The sequence below is a fragment of the Fukomys damarensis genome, unplaced genomic scaffold, assembly GCF_012274545.1.
Source record: "Fukomys damarensis isolate Sample0158 unplaced genomic scaffold, DMR_v1.0_HiC HiC_scaffold_15, whole genome shotgun sequence".
Taxonomy (NCBI): Eukaryota; Metazoa; Chordata; class Mammalia; order Rodentia; family Bathyergidae; genus Fukomys; species Fukomys damarensis.
The window spans coordinates 65225279-65238853 of record NW_022900927.1 but is presented as its reverse complement, the minus strand read 5'-3'; the positions used below and the strand labels follow the sequence as shown (position 1 = coordinate 65238853).

General features: G+C 54.4%; 1 protein-coding gene across 9 annotated transcripts in view; it reads right to left on the bottom strand.

Annotated features, from left to right (window-relative positions):
• Nucleotides 1-13575, bottom strand: part of Btbd11 (BTB domain containing 11) — a 132292-nt gene that overhangs the window by 19703 nt on the left and 99014 nt on the right. For 7 of the 9 annotated variants that reach the window (XM_010637597.2, XM_010637601.2, XM_010637598.2 and 4 more), the window contains one exon: nucleotides 1044-1209. In XM_010637597.2, the coding sequence (XP_010635899.1) occupies nucleotides 1044-1209 (166 nt within the window). Of the gene's footprint in view, nucleotides 1-1043; nucleotides 1210-9564; nucleotides 10277-11202; nucleotides 11417-13575 lie in introns of those variants that run through there. The other 2 variants (XM_010637604.2, XM_010637605.2) reach the window with 2 other exon arrangements.

Sequence of the window (13575 nt, the reverse complement as noted above, 5' to 3'; positions counted from 1 at the left end):
GGCAAAATATAGAAAGAACTCCTCTAAGTAAACAAGAAAAGCAGGAAAGCTTCGGTGAAAAGCGGGCGAGCGGTAAGGAAATTCACAGGGAACACGGACGGGTGAGGCTTGAGGGGACACCCAGCTTCCGGGACAGCGATGGATGCCCAAGACCCCAGGAGAGGCTGCTGTTTCTGAGCCACCACTTCCAGTTTTAAGTTTCCCCCACGAAATAATCGGAGATTGAACAGAGACCTGTGTGAGTTAGTCTAGCGCAGCATCATTAGCAAGAATAATTAGAACTGAAGTTTCTAGCAACCAAGGAATGGCTCAGGACCACACAATGGCACTGTTCCATACAGTCATTAGGACTGACTTTTAAAGAGTATCAGGCACTACTGTACACTCTCTTTTGTACGAGATACTGGAAAAAAAAGCTATGATAAATTCTCAGGTTATAAACCATAACATCAACATGTGTGTGCTTGTGTGTGTGAATGAGCGCTCCTTGGTGTGACCCAAGAACACCACTGGCCTCCCTCAGGTAAACCGTCCCTGCCCGTCCCGCCTCTGGAATTCACATGAGCGGCCTGCCTGCCCCTTGTCCCCTCTCATCTGGGACTCACAGCAGAGCCCTCTGTCCCTGTCCCTCATAGTCCCAGGTATCGGTCCGGTTGGTGGACACCAGCACCTCTCCCCCATTAGTTCCAGGATCTGGGGTGTCCCCTGGGGTCCCCAGACTGACCCGTGTGTCTCAAAATTTGGTAGACTTGGCCTGGATGTGTACTGTGCAGTGACAGGCAGACGGGGGACCGAACAACAATCACGCCTGAGAAGGGCTGCAAGGAGCAGGCTAAACCGACATGGTGGTCGTCGGGCTTGGGGCGTTATTTCCTTTCCGGAAAAGATCTATTTTTCTCTCTTCTGCATTTCAGCTGTAACGACCATGTGCTACTTCTATAAAGATGGGCAAGAGTATGTTTATATTTTAAAAATGAAAACCAACCCTTAAAGGAAGAAAGCAAGTCCCCGGGCAGGCGGTGCTGGGCTAGCGGGTGCTGTACCTGTTCGCTCATGGTGTTGATCCCATCAGGCCCCAGAAGGGACACTGCCTGCTTCACCAGGTCCGTCCGCCCGCAGTTCAGCATCCGGAAGCCCAGGTCCTGCTTGAACTTGGCTTCGATGGCCACTGCGTCCAGCTTCCGGGAGGCACAGAAGCAGTCATCAGCCCTGGGGAGGAGAGGCAGTCAGTGGGGTAAGGGCTTCCAAGCTACGCTGTGCTCTGCCTACTTTCCAGCCATTTCCCCCCGGGGTCACTGCATCCTGGGTCCTCTGTACCGGCTGTGGCCTGGCCTGGCCCCTCCTCGGGGTGACAAGCTGAGCTGAGTACCAGATGGTGACAGCAGGTGCATGGATGGGTCAGGTCCTCCGCTCAGTGCTTCACACTCCACGCAGCCGGCGAGCTCAGTGCGAACTCTGCCCTGCCAACCTGGGGATCAGACACATGTGGGGCCCCTCGAGGCTACAGTCTTTGCTGTGCGGAGAGCAGCTGCTGTGTCAGCTGTGTCCCCATTCTCCTAGGCCAGTGCCCACTGCCCGTCTGTCCACCTGTCTGCCGCCGCCTGCCAGGGTGGCCACCCGGTCTGCACATTTCTCCGCCACCTGCAGCCCACAGGTGTTAAGTGAATAGACACAGGGTGGCAGGTCCCCCTCACTCAGAGCCCAGCAAGACAGCGGGCCAGCGCAATGAACCAGTGCACCACAGCCAGGTGTAACAGGAGCTGTCTGAGGGAAGAGCGAAGGAGCAGGCGGGGAAGAGAGAGCCCCGCGGAGGGACGGACGGACGGATGGACGGACGCAATTTCCAGATAAGATCACGCAGGGATGGCCAAGCCCTGGAGGCCCACTGGCAGGGAGGGGAGGATAGGAGCACACACTGCCTTAGGGCACGTGGCAAGCGGGGCGTGGTCTTCCAGTACTCTGGGAGACTGAGGCAGGAGAACAGGAAGTGTGAGTCCAGCCTGGGTTACTTAGTGACTTAGCAAGAGCCTGTCTCAGAGTAAAAAATACAAAAGGGCTGGGCATGAAGCTCAGTGGGAAGGGCCTGGGTTCAGTCTCCTGCACTGCAGAGAAAAATCCACACGGCAAACACAGATGGAGCGATCAGAGATGCCCTGTTTCAGAACAGACGCACTGTGGGAACGTCAGGCAGCACACAGTGGAGTGTCCAGCAGGACTCACTGAGAGAGGGGAGCCGAGCCCGGAGCTGTGTCACAGATAAGGCGGCAGGGGACAACAGGTAGAGCACTGTGAGCAGGGCCAGGAAGATCCTGGTGGGCAGACAGACCCTAATGCCGTGCACCACACGCTGGCTGTTTCTGGGGCGGGACAGAGGCCCAGGGGCCCTTTGCCTTCATCCTTGACGCCAGCGAGAGCAGCTGGTCAGGCAGGGAGGCCGGGGAGGGAGGTCACCCTTCGGCTGGCAGGGAGGGTGGGTGTGAGGGGCTCCAAGAGGCCGGCAGCCGTGTCAGTGCTAAATGAAAGGCTAAGGGGCAGGCAGGAAGCCACGAGGGACTGAGTGAGGACGGCGGTTTGGGGACAGGGCCCGTGCAGGCTCTTTCTCCTCCCTGTGGTGCCTACTTCTGAGACCTGGCTGCATTCAGAAACAGAGTTGTCCCCACTTCCTCTCATGGTGCAAGGTGAGGTGCCAGGCACTGACTGACTTTGCCGTGTGTGTGTGTGTGTGTGTGTGTGTGTGTGTGTGTGACCTCCTTCCTGCCCCTGGAGGAACTAAGAGGGTGATTTGCTGAAGGATGTTTGTGTCAGGCCAAGATCTGGAGAGGGGACCATGGGGACAGCAGGAGAGCCCCAGGAAGCAGGCAGGGGCTCCTGATCTACCCTTCTTTCCCCCTGCTTGGCACCCAGCAGTGCAGCTTCTGGCTGCCAGAGGGTGAGGTGTGGTGCAGCAGACTGGGAGGGTGGCCTGGTGAGGAGAGGCTGCCAAGGGCCTCTTGGTTGCAGCCCCTAGGGGGCCGTGGAGACATCTAAGGGACTGGGCTCCGGGACCAGGGGTCCAGGAAGGAGGCCGCATCCCAGGAGGGCGGAGGACTGGGCGGGCTGCACAGGATGGCGAGTGTCCTGGCCGGCAGCACTGGGCACAGAGCGGGGCGGCCTGCAACCTGCCTGGCCCAGCTCTGGGGGCTTTGGGCCTGGATCTCCCAGGCTGGGGCTGACAGATACAGCAGAGGACGCACTTGGGTAAAGCGCTGTCTGCATTGGTCTGAGATGGAGGAGTCCCGGTGCTCCTCCTCGACCTGGGGAGAGGCAGGCCGCCTGCATCGACCCTGAGCAGAGTGTCTGTCTCCAGAGGGGGTGGAGACTGGATTGTGGGGGTCACCCAAGCAGAGTGGGCCCTAAAACGGCCGTGGGAGAAGCTTCACGAGCACGAGAGGGCATCGGTAGGGTCAGGGCCGGCCCGAAGGAGGGAGACAGAACCCAGGCTCGAGAACAGGCCCTTCCAGGAACACAGAGGTGTTTACCAGCACCTGCGGCCCTTGGTTTTAGTTAGGAGACAAGCGGCAGGAAAACCACTGCGGCTGACGACGGCAAGCTTTCTACAGGAAGCTGACGCTCACTGAACACTCGGTACCGACCCCGGCTCTTCCTGTGTATAACCGCGCCCGTGGCCCGAGCGCCATCAGAGAGGAAGAATCAGTCACAGCGCAGGCTGAGGGGCCCCACACCCCACGGCCCCCATCCCGCCCACGTGGCCCATGCCCTACCCCCACGTGGCCTTAAGAGGATGAGGTCGCACAGCTTATGCCAGAGGAGTGGAGGAAACCCCGTCCACGCAGCCTGTCTGTCCCCCTGCCAGTCACCGGTGCCTGCCGGGTGCCCAGGCCAGATGCAGGCCCCACGCCCTGTCTCCCTGCCGCCCACCCCAGCCCCAAATCCACCACCACTCCTGCTGCCATGCTCAGGGCCTCAGCCCCAGGTGGCGCCCGGCCTAGACCGCCTGAGGGCCTCAGAGTTGTCCAAGCTGCCCTCCCTCTGCACAGCCAGACTGTCCCTTCCATGAGGTCGGGGCTCCGGCTGCGGACACAGAACCCAGCCAGGCTCCGTGAGGCCCCCAGGCCTTCAGGGCCTGGAGAGGAAGCTGCTCTGAACTTCGGCCTTGCAGGCCGGCCTGCTGCCCAGCTCCTGCCCCTCCACAGCCTGCGGCCCCGCCCGCGCCCCCACACCCCAGCCCTTCCCGGCCCTGTAGAGCGGCTCCTCCCACCCTTCCAGGCAAGTGGGTGCCTGGCCACCACGGTGCCCTCTGACTCCGCGTCCCTCCACCCCTGCCTCCCCACCAGGCTCGCCTGGCTCTGCCACGGCACCGTTCACAGTTCTACTTTGTTTTTCTTGTTTGGTTTTTTTGAGGCAGAGTCTCCTTTGTAGTTCAGGCTGGCCTTGAATTTGCAGCAACCCTCCTGCCTCAGCCTCCCTAGTGCTGGGATTACAGGAGTGTGCCACCACGCCTGGCTTTTTCGTTTACTTAAAAGCTGGTTCCCTCCACCAGCCTCTCCTTCTCCTGTGTCAGGACCACATCAGCTGCTCTGCTGTTGCTGAGACAGTGGAGTTGTGACGGGTGGGTGGGACGTGTTCTCTGCCACTCAGTCTTTGAAAAGGCAGCTGATTTACTGTGATTGTTCACTAACACTGTATGTGCTCATAGTTTGTGTGTGATCTTTGGAAATGCCTGTGCCTCGTGGATACAACATAACATATGCACCACCTCGAAAGCTTATTATTTGGGGTGAGAATTCTTCAAATCTGATCTCAGCAATTTCCAGGGTACAAAGTAACCACAGCACCGTCTCCTACCACAGAGCTCTAGAATTTCTTCCTTCTGACTAACTGAAAGCTTGCAGGCTTTGACCAACACCTCTCTGGTTCCCCTCCACACAGCCAGGCCTGGTGACCACAGTCTACTCTTTTTTTTTTTTTTTGGACCAGGTATCGAACTCAGGACCTTGCACTTACAAAGAAGGTGGCAGAACCACTGAGCTAAATCCCTGGCAACACAGTCTACTCTTTTTAGCAGCTCAGCATTTTCAGATTCCATGTGTAGGAGAGGTCATGCAGTATTTATCCTTCTGTTCCTGGCTTATTTTCCTCCCAGTCCATCATTGCTCTCTCACACGTTTCCTTTTTAATGGCAGCATAGTCTTCATTGTATATAAAAGCCACATTTTCTTTGTCCATTCATTAGCAGGTAGACAGCTAGGTTGATTTCGTATCTTGGTATCTTGGTTATTCTGAGAAGGGTTTCAGTGACACAGAACATCTCCATATGCTGATTTTGTTACCTTTGAATATAAGCCCAGTAGCAGGGTTTCTGGATCCGATGGTAGCTCTATTTACATTTTCCTTTTTGAGGACCCTCCCTAATGCTTCCCGTTGTGGTGGTACCAATTTATGTTCTCAGCAACAGCGGGCAAGGATCCCTTTTTTTCCACACCCTTGCCAACACAGCAGCCATTCCAATGGTGGAAGCTGACAACTTCTTGTGTGTGTGTGTTTTCCAGTACCAGGGATGGAACTCAAGACCTTGCACTTTTTAGGCAGGCACAGTGCTACTAGCTAAATCCCAGCCCTTCCTGTGATTTTTACTTTGATCTCCCTGAGGATTATTGCTGTGGAGCACTTTCCAAACACATGTTAACCATTTCTGTACCTTCTTTTGAGCCAGGTCTGTTCAGGTCCTTGGATCATGTTTGCTTGTTTATTTATGGCACTGGGGATCGAACTTGGGTCCTTGCACTTTCGAGGCAGGTGTCAAAACCACTGAGCTAAATCCCAGCCCCTAAACTGAGTGATTTACTGTCTTGCTCTGACCTGAGTTCCTTCTGCGTTTTGGATAGGAACCCTTCAGATCTGCGTTTGCGAGCATCTTCTCCCATTCTGTAGGCTGTCCCTTCACCCTGGTGACTATTTCCTTTGCTGTACTTTTGGATTCAATGCAATCCTACTTGTCTACTTTTGTCTGTTGTCTATTTTTGCTTTGGGGACAAATCCACAAAGTCACTGAAGACCAGTGTCATGGAGCTTTTTGTCTATGTATTTTTAAAGTAGTTTTATAGTTTCAGGTCCTATGTGTAAGTCTTGAGTGCATTTTGAGTTGATGTTTGTATATGGTGTGAGGTCAGGGTTCCTCTGCATGTCCTCTATTGCCAGCACCATGTATTGAAGAGCCTGTCTTTGCCCTGTTGGGGTGTCTCAGTGCCATTCACTGCCGAGAGCAGGTTCAGAAAGCACCTGTTCATCAGGAACCCCTGGATCACACAGAGTAAATAAAGGCTGTTGCTCCTGAATGTTACAGTGAGGCAGGCAAGCAGGTAAGAGACATTTTCCATTACAGTTTGTGAAAGCATGGTTTTCTGTCCAGCCCGGTTTGTTGGAAAAAGTAACTATGAAAAAGAGGAAAAAATTCCTGCAAACCCAGCTCATGGCTTTATCTCTTCTCTGTCTTCTCTGCCAGTAGCCAGGGGCTCCCCCATGGCCTGAGCCAGTGAGTGTGCCCTCCGCTGTGCCCTGCTTGTTTATGTGGAAGTCTGTTGAGCCGGTCACCTGGGGCTTCACCAGAAGGTGACCAACTCAGTGCCTCTCCCTGAAGTGGCTTCCAGTGACACCATAAAAACCTGATCAATTGAAGCAAGTGGCTGTCAAATGGGGTGGTGAATTTCTCAGGTGCTCGGGTCCAAAATGAGCCTGTGCAGAAAGACAGACGCGTGTGGGAGTGGCAGAGACAGACGACTTCAGGACATTCCGTCGAAGTGCGCCTCAAGCTTCGGAGAGACACACGTATGGCATACTCCACCTCACCAAGGCAGCCCAGGCGGAGCAGGCAGGTCCCTGAGAGGCTGCTGCCTGCCTAGCAGGGTTCTGCAACCAATCGTAGGTGAGGACGGGGCTGGGGACAGAGGCAGGGCTCGGCCGGCGAGGAAAGGTGCCCACAGGCGCCATGGGCAGCGGGCAGCCCCCAGGTTCCAGGACCAGTCCCGACCCCACAGGGGCCCCATCCCAGTCTCTGCCCCCGGGGTCCCACACGGCCCCACAGCCACAATCAACAACCAGACACCCTCCTCGGTGCTCTCTGTGTGCCAGGCCTCTATGAGGAGCTGCTCCTGCCCTCAGCAGGCCCACCTGGAAGGACCCCATTCCTGTTATTATCTGCCGTGCCCTCTGAGTGTCCCACACCAAGGCCTGTGCCCTCACCGAGGCAGCCGCGTGGGTGCCTGAGACCCGAGCTCACGTCTGCTTCTTGCAGTGGGAACTTGGATGAGCAACAACGGCTGCAGAATCACCGCGTACAGTACAGGCCAGTGACACCATCCTCAGTCACTTTTTGTGCCGAGGTCAAAGCACACTGGGGCCACGAAGCACAGAGGGTGACTTCTCAGCGGCCGCGGCCTCCCTCCTCCCACAGGGCGCTGCACACTGGTGGGGCCTCCGGGCTGCGGAGCCAAGAGTGAGCGAGCCTGGCTGTGCCTGGCCTGGGTTCCCGGCACAGAGAAGGGGCGGCAGGCGAGCGACGCTGCAGGGCTGAGGGTGTGGCCCCGCCTGGGGCTCTGAGGGCTGGGTTCTCTCTGAAGACCCCGCAGATGGCAGGGATGGAGCCTGACCCCGACTTCAACCAGGAGCGGAAGCAAAGGCAGGGACCCCAAGGCAGAGACGAGGAGAAACGGGTGCAGTCTTCCCGGGCTCCCGCTCCCGGCCCGGAGTGTCTCACTGCAAAGCCCATGTGACGTGTGCTGCCCAAGGCCCGTCCTCTGCCCCAGGCGCTCAGGGGCAGGTTACCCCTCCTACAGCCTGGTGGCGACTGCCGGGCCACCAGCTAGGGCGTGGGGCCCCATCTCCAGGCTGTCCCTGGGAAGGAGGGGAAGCTGGCTCTGCTGCAGGGTCCAGAGTGGCCTGCGCTCCCAGGAAGTTGGTGGGTGTAGTCACACGCTGGGGACAATGCCTATGACTCTTTTAAGAGGCAAGGCCCACCCTGCAGCTCACAGGCCACATGGTCTTGGCCCTGACTCTTCTGCTGTCCCAGCCTGGCATCTGGAAGCAAATAGGTGTTGCTGTGTCCCAATAAAACTTTATTTCAAAATCCAAGAGGCTGAGCGGCAGTCACTGTTTGCTGTCATCTGCTCTGGAGCAACACCAGGTGACAAGATGGAAGGAGGCTGGGTCCCCAAATGATGCCGTGGCTCCACAGCCTGCTCTGCTGATCTGTCACCCAAGTGACTGTGGAGTCACACTGCACCCCAACAAGCCACTCGCTCACACTCGGGAGGGAGAAAGCAGCTCACGTGGCTCCTCTCCTGGGAGGTCTGCGTTGGCCCTCAGGCCCCATCCACAGCTTCCTATCTCTGGCTCTGGGTGAGGTCAGCGGGCACGAGCCTGCTAAGGCTGACAAGGTCATGGAAGTAGGGGCTGTTTATGGTTCCCAGGGCCAGGCATATGACACTGGGCCCTGGTGCACTCTAGGACTCTGAGCTGGGGTGCAGGTATGTGCTCTGGGGAGTGGGGACAAGGCCGAGGCTGCTGCCTTGTGCTTCAGTCTCAAAGCAGCCCAGTGCCCTGCAGAGCCAGCCCTGTGCCGAGCTCGCTGGGAGACTGGAGGAGAAGGAAGGGGAGGCTGAGGGCAGAGGTATGAGGGAAGTGTGGAGTAAAAAGAAGCCTGCGAGGTGCAGAGGTGCGAAGAAGAGGCACGCTGCAGTCCACAGGGTGTGTGGAACGGGCCGACCGGAAAGCCTCAGGTGGGGCATGTGTGCCCAGGTCCCCCTGCTGTCCCACATCCAGCCCCAGCCACACAATTCTGCCTCTGGTGGCATTTGCCCCTGGACCCTGGACAGGTTCTAGTACCACAAAGGGAAGATATTTTTAAGAAATCTTCATTAGGCCAGGCATAGTGATGCACACCTAGAATCCCAGCTGAGTCAGGAGGATCACAAGTTGGAGGCCAGCCTAGGCAACTTAGTGAGGGCCTGCCTCAAAATTAAAAAGGCTGGGAGACAGCTCAGGGGCAGAGTGCTTGGTTGGCACGGGAAAGCCCCTGGGTTTCATTCCCAGTAGCACAATAAGAAAGAAAAATAGAGTTTTATTAACTCGTTCTCCCTATTCCACATCAAGCACTGTGCTCAGTGCCTCCATACCAGAAATGTTTTATTAGCATTCAAAGAACAGCAAACCCTCATGTAGTATCTACTATGTGCCAGGAGTGATTCTAATTTTACAGCCCTCATTTTTATATATAAAGGTTGCCTATACGTTTAAGTGAACGAGTGTTTATGTGTCACATGTAAATACACACGCACTTATACATGTACTCATTCACATTTATCCTCTTATCCAATACCTTCCTTGAGCCTACAAAATTTATGCTCAATTTTAAGGAGAGATAGTCACAGCCCTGAGAGGCTGAGGGACTCACTGGGGTCACACAGTGCGGTTTAGAGCTGGGATTGAGCCCAGGCAGGCAGCTGCAGGCCCTCTCGGACCAACCACGTCCATCCTTGCTGCTCAGTTGCCACAGCCCCCTCCCCGTACCTGCTGAGACTGCCACAGCCAGTGCCACCTGGGTTAGTTGCTAGCAGATGCCAGGTACTGGGTTGAGTCCAGGAAAGCCAAGCTCCTGGCCATGGCCGTGGGTCAGAGGTAAAGCCCCACTGCGACTCGAATCCCTCTTTCTCAACCACTTCCGGTTTCCCCTCCTGCGGCCACACCCACGCCCCTCCCTTTCCTGCATACGGGTGCGCCTCTCCCTCAACCTGCTCGCCGTGTTGCTTTCCTCCCAAGCCATTCTACAGACAAGTTCTGTTTCACAGCTTCTGATGTGCAGACCCAGAATGACAGTGCTGGAAGACACCACTCAGCTCAGCTCCCTACCTCCTTGACATCAAGAAACTGGAAGCCTCGCTAGGTGTGGGGGTGCACACCTGTCATCCCAGCACTCCGGGAGGCTGAGGCAGGAAGGCAAGTCGCAGCCCAACCTGTGCAACTCAGTTAGGGAAAACGTGTCTCCAAATATAAAAATTTAAGAGAGGACTGGGGATGCAACTTGGCATGAAGACCAGGGTTCCACCTCCAGTTCTGCAAAACACAAACAAAACAAACAAGCTGCCCCCCACCCTCCGAAGAACAAAAACCTGCAAGCCTGAGAAGACCCGACTATGAGTGATGCGTCACAGATGGCGTGGGAACAAAAACCTCGCGCTTCCTCTAAGAATCTGGCAACGGACACCTGGAGGTTTGGCTGACCTGACTCTGGGGTGTCACGCCGGGCAGGCACCGCCTAGCCTGGAGAGGCCGGGGCGCTGCTAAATACTCTGCTATGCCCTGACAGCCCCACTCGCCCAACTGCATTAAGGAATTACCCAGCTCCAAATGTCAGTGGCGCTGAGGTCGAGAAACCCTGCGTCACTTCTCCTATATCAAGCAGTTCCCATTACGGGACTCGTAAGTGTGACAAGGAAACGGTGGCTTTGGAAATGAGTCGTGAAATGGCATCGCCCCCCCAGCACGCTTCCAACGACGGCCTTGGCCAAATCCCCCTCACTGCTTCCTGCCTTGAAACTGATGATCTTTTTCTTTTCTTTTGGGTGGCGAAAAAGATGAACAAATTGAGAGTGCTCTGCGCTGAGGTAAGTCACAACAAAATCTCCGTGCACCTTTCTAAGACAGAAAAAATTATACGATTGCAGTACATGGAACATGTAATGCTCGCACAGTTCCTAGGAGGAGTCTTGGCCCACGACTGTACCCACTTGCTCTTTATGCTGCTGCTCAAGTACGGGGAAGAAGCAGCTCACGAAACCTGCCTTGGATAGGGAGAGGCAAGGGCGACTCCACACCCCCACCTCGCCAGTTCTTTCTGCTGTGGAGCCATCCCCGGGCCTCCAACCCTTTCTCCTCAGTGCTCACAGCCCAGGTGGCGGCTCAGAGCCACTGCTTTGCCTCTCCCCAAAGACAGAAATTCTAGCTCTGTTCAAAGATGCTTAAAAAGAGTGACCTCAGAACTAAGTACTGCAAACCCCAGGAGGAAGGAACCTGCCTGCTGATGCCTGAATAGGTTGTCATGATGTTTTGCATAGAAAATGATGAAGCAGCATTAGATCTCTTGCTTCAGCATCATGGCTTAATTTTTTAAGAGTGAAAAATATGGTCTTCATATAGGGAAATACTCACCCTGGTTAAGGATGCTAGCACTTAATTCATCTCTTCCAACAGAGACTGTTCATCATCCTCCATAGTCCCTTATCTCCTTCTTGTATTGTTTCAGGACTCACATTTTTAGCTGGGCACATGGCTGCTTAGACAGACTACATTTCCCAGGCTGCCTTGCTGTCACCTGTAGTCACATGAGCATGCTCTGGCCAATGGAATGCGAGGAGGACTGCTGTGTGCAACCTTTGGGCTTGGCTTCCCGTCTACTTTTCTTGTCCCACTAGCTAGATGTCCTGCTGCGTGGGGCCATGCAGAGGAAGGTGCCACCCAAGGGACAGCACAACAATGAGAGGGAAGGTGCCTGGGTCTGGACCTCAAGGAGAGCTGCTAGAGCCCAGGACTGCCTGTGCCTGGAGGGTTAGCCAGGCCACGGTATCCTGCCTGTCTCTTGCAGCTAATGAATGTGTACGCTAAGCAGTGCTGTTTAAATTTAAAGCAGTTTGGTGAGGCACACAGGAAGCACCTTAGCACAGCCAGCCCCTGCGCTGCGTACTGGAGGAAGAACGCATAGTCTTCTTGATAGCAGCCTTCACAATGATCAAACCACTTCCTGAGGTGGAAGCTGTGTCCCAGTGTTCACACTCCCACGTGTGGACCCAGAGATGCCTGCCCGGCTGCTGGGCCGTCCACAGCCTGTGGCTGTGAGGGAGGGGAGTAAACGTCACCGGGTCTGTGGGCCACGTGGTCCTGGTCCTAACTGCTGACCTACACCACCATGGAACCAGCCTCGGGCTGCTCTGATCCTCCTGTGTGGCTTCATTTATGAGACAGGGAGCGGGAAGTGGATTCTGCTCAGCTCTGGTCCGTGGGAGAACAGTCACAGAACAACATTCTCTGAAACTTGCAAGAAACATAAGATGTTAAGAGCACTGAGGAAGCTTTTTTTCAAAAGCCTGTTTAATTTTATTTAAGCTAACATTTCCTAAATTTGTTGAGTCACTTAGCACTTTTGTAATACTTATTAATAATTTGCTGAATGCTCATAAAAAGCCCAGAACTGGTCTTCTGAACATGCTGTTGCAAATACTAAGTAGATAGCTTTTACTGGTGATGAATTATTATAGGCATACATAAAATACACCATCCAACCGAGGGGAGAAAACAGCAGCGCAAACTCACAAGTCCCGTCTCTGGGTTCCATCCTGTCCTCTACCTTCCTGCGAGGACCCTCTCTCGAGTCTGACATCTACCATCCTCATGCGTGCTTCGGTGTATACACGCACAGTCCGCCAACAAAATGTATACGTACTTCAGGAAAAGACAACGCATGTCGGAAAGACATGGCCACCACTCCAAGCACCCCTTGCAGTTGTAGAGGCCAAAGATACCTTGTATTAACCTCATGATGTCTCCATAAATTTAGTATTAAAGTATTTACATAATTTTTTCTTTTCCTGATCTAAACTTTTTTTTGTGGACTCTGTATATATGAATTCATGAACATCTGTGGCCCTTTTTACACATTGGCAAACTTTATATAACTGTTAGCAAACTACATAAATCCTTCTCAGAAACTTGCATTTCTCTTTGGCACAGTATTTGGGAGTTAGCCACGTAGAATCACGTAGATTCTGGCTCACTTGTCCTCCCTGCTACTCAGCTGTCCAGGCAGGGAACCTGCTGTAACCTGTTTATCTGTTTGCCCAGGGACATGCAGGGTGTTCTCTGTTTTGCTTTGTAAACTCTGCCTGTAAACACCTCACCCACGCCTCCTTATCTCAACACGGAAGTGCTTCTCTAGGGACGGACAAGAGAGCAGAACTCTGAGTTTTTAAATTCATTGGGAAGTGGATTCCAGGTCCCCTCCGGGGGTGCTTGAGAGCCCTCGGCAACTGGCACCCAAAGTAGCAAAATTTGCAAAATCTACCATTCTTTCTTTCCTTTCCTTTCCTTTTTTTTCCCCCTGTGGTACCAGGGATTGATCTCAGGACCTTGCACTGATCTTTCCCCATCTGCTGTGATCTTCCTGGTGATAAATGCATGCCTGGGTGGGCTTTGGATCTGCACTCCCAGGGTCACCAGTACCACTGTTTCTCACGTATTTCTTGGCCACATGTTTCCATTTGTGTGTTTGTTTCCTCCTCACTGGGAAATTGGGCCAAAGTTGGTGTGTGCACAGGGTTCCGAAGAGGAGTTGCGCCTGACGGCCCATGCACCCATGGGCCCGAGACGAAGTGAGTCTCTTGCACCACTCAGGAGTCTGACTGGAGCCACCTTTCTTTCTTTCTTTCTTTCCTTTCTTTCTTTCTTTCTTTCTTTCTTTCTTTCTTTCTTCCTTCCTTCCTTCCTTCCTTCCTTCCTTCCTTCCTTCCTTCCTTCCTTCCTTCCTTTCTT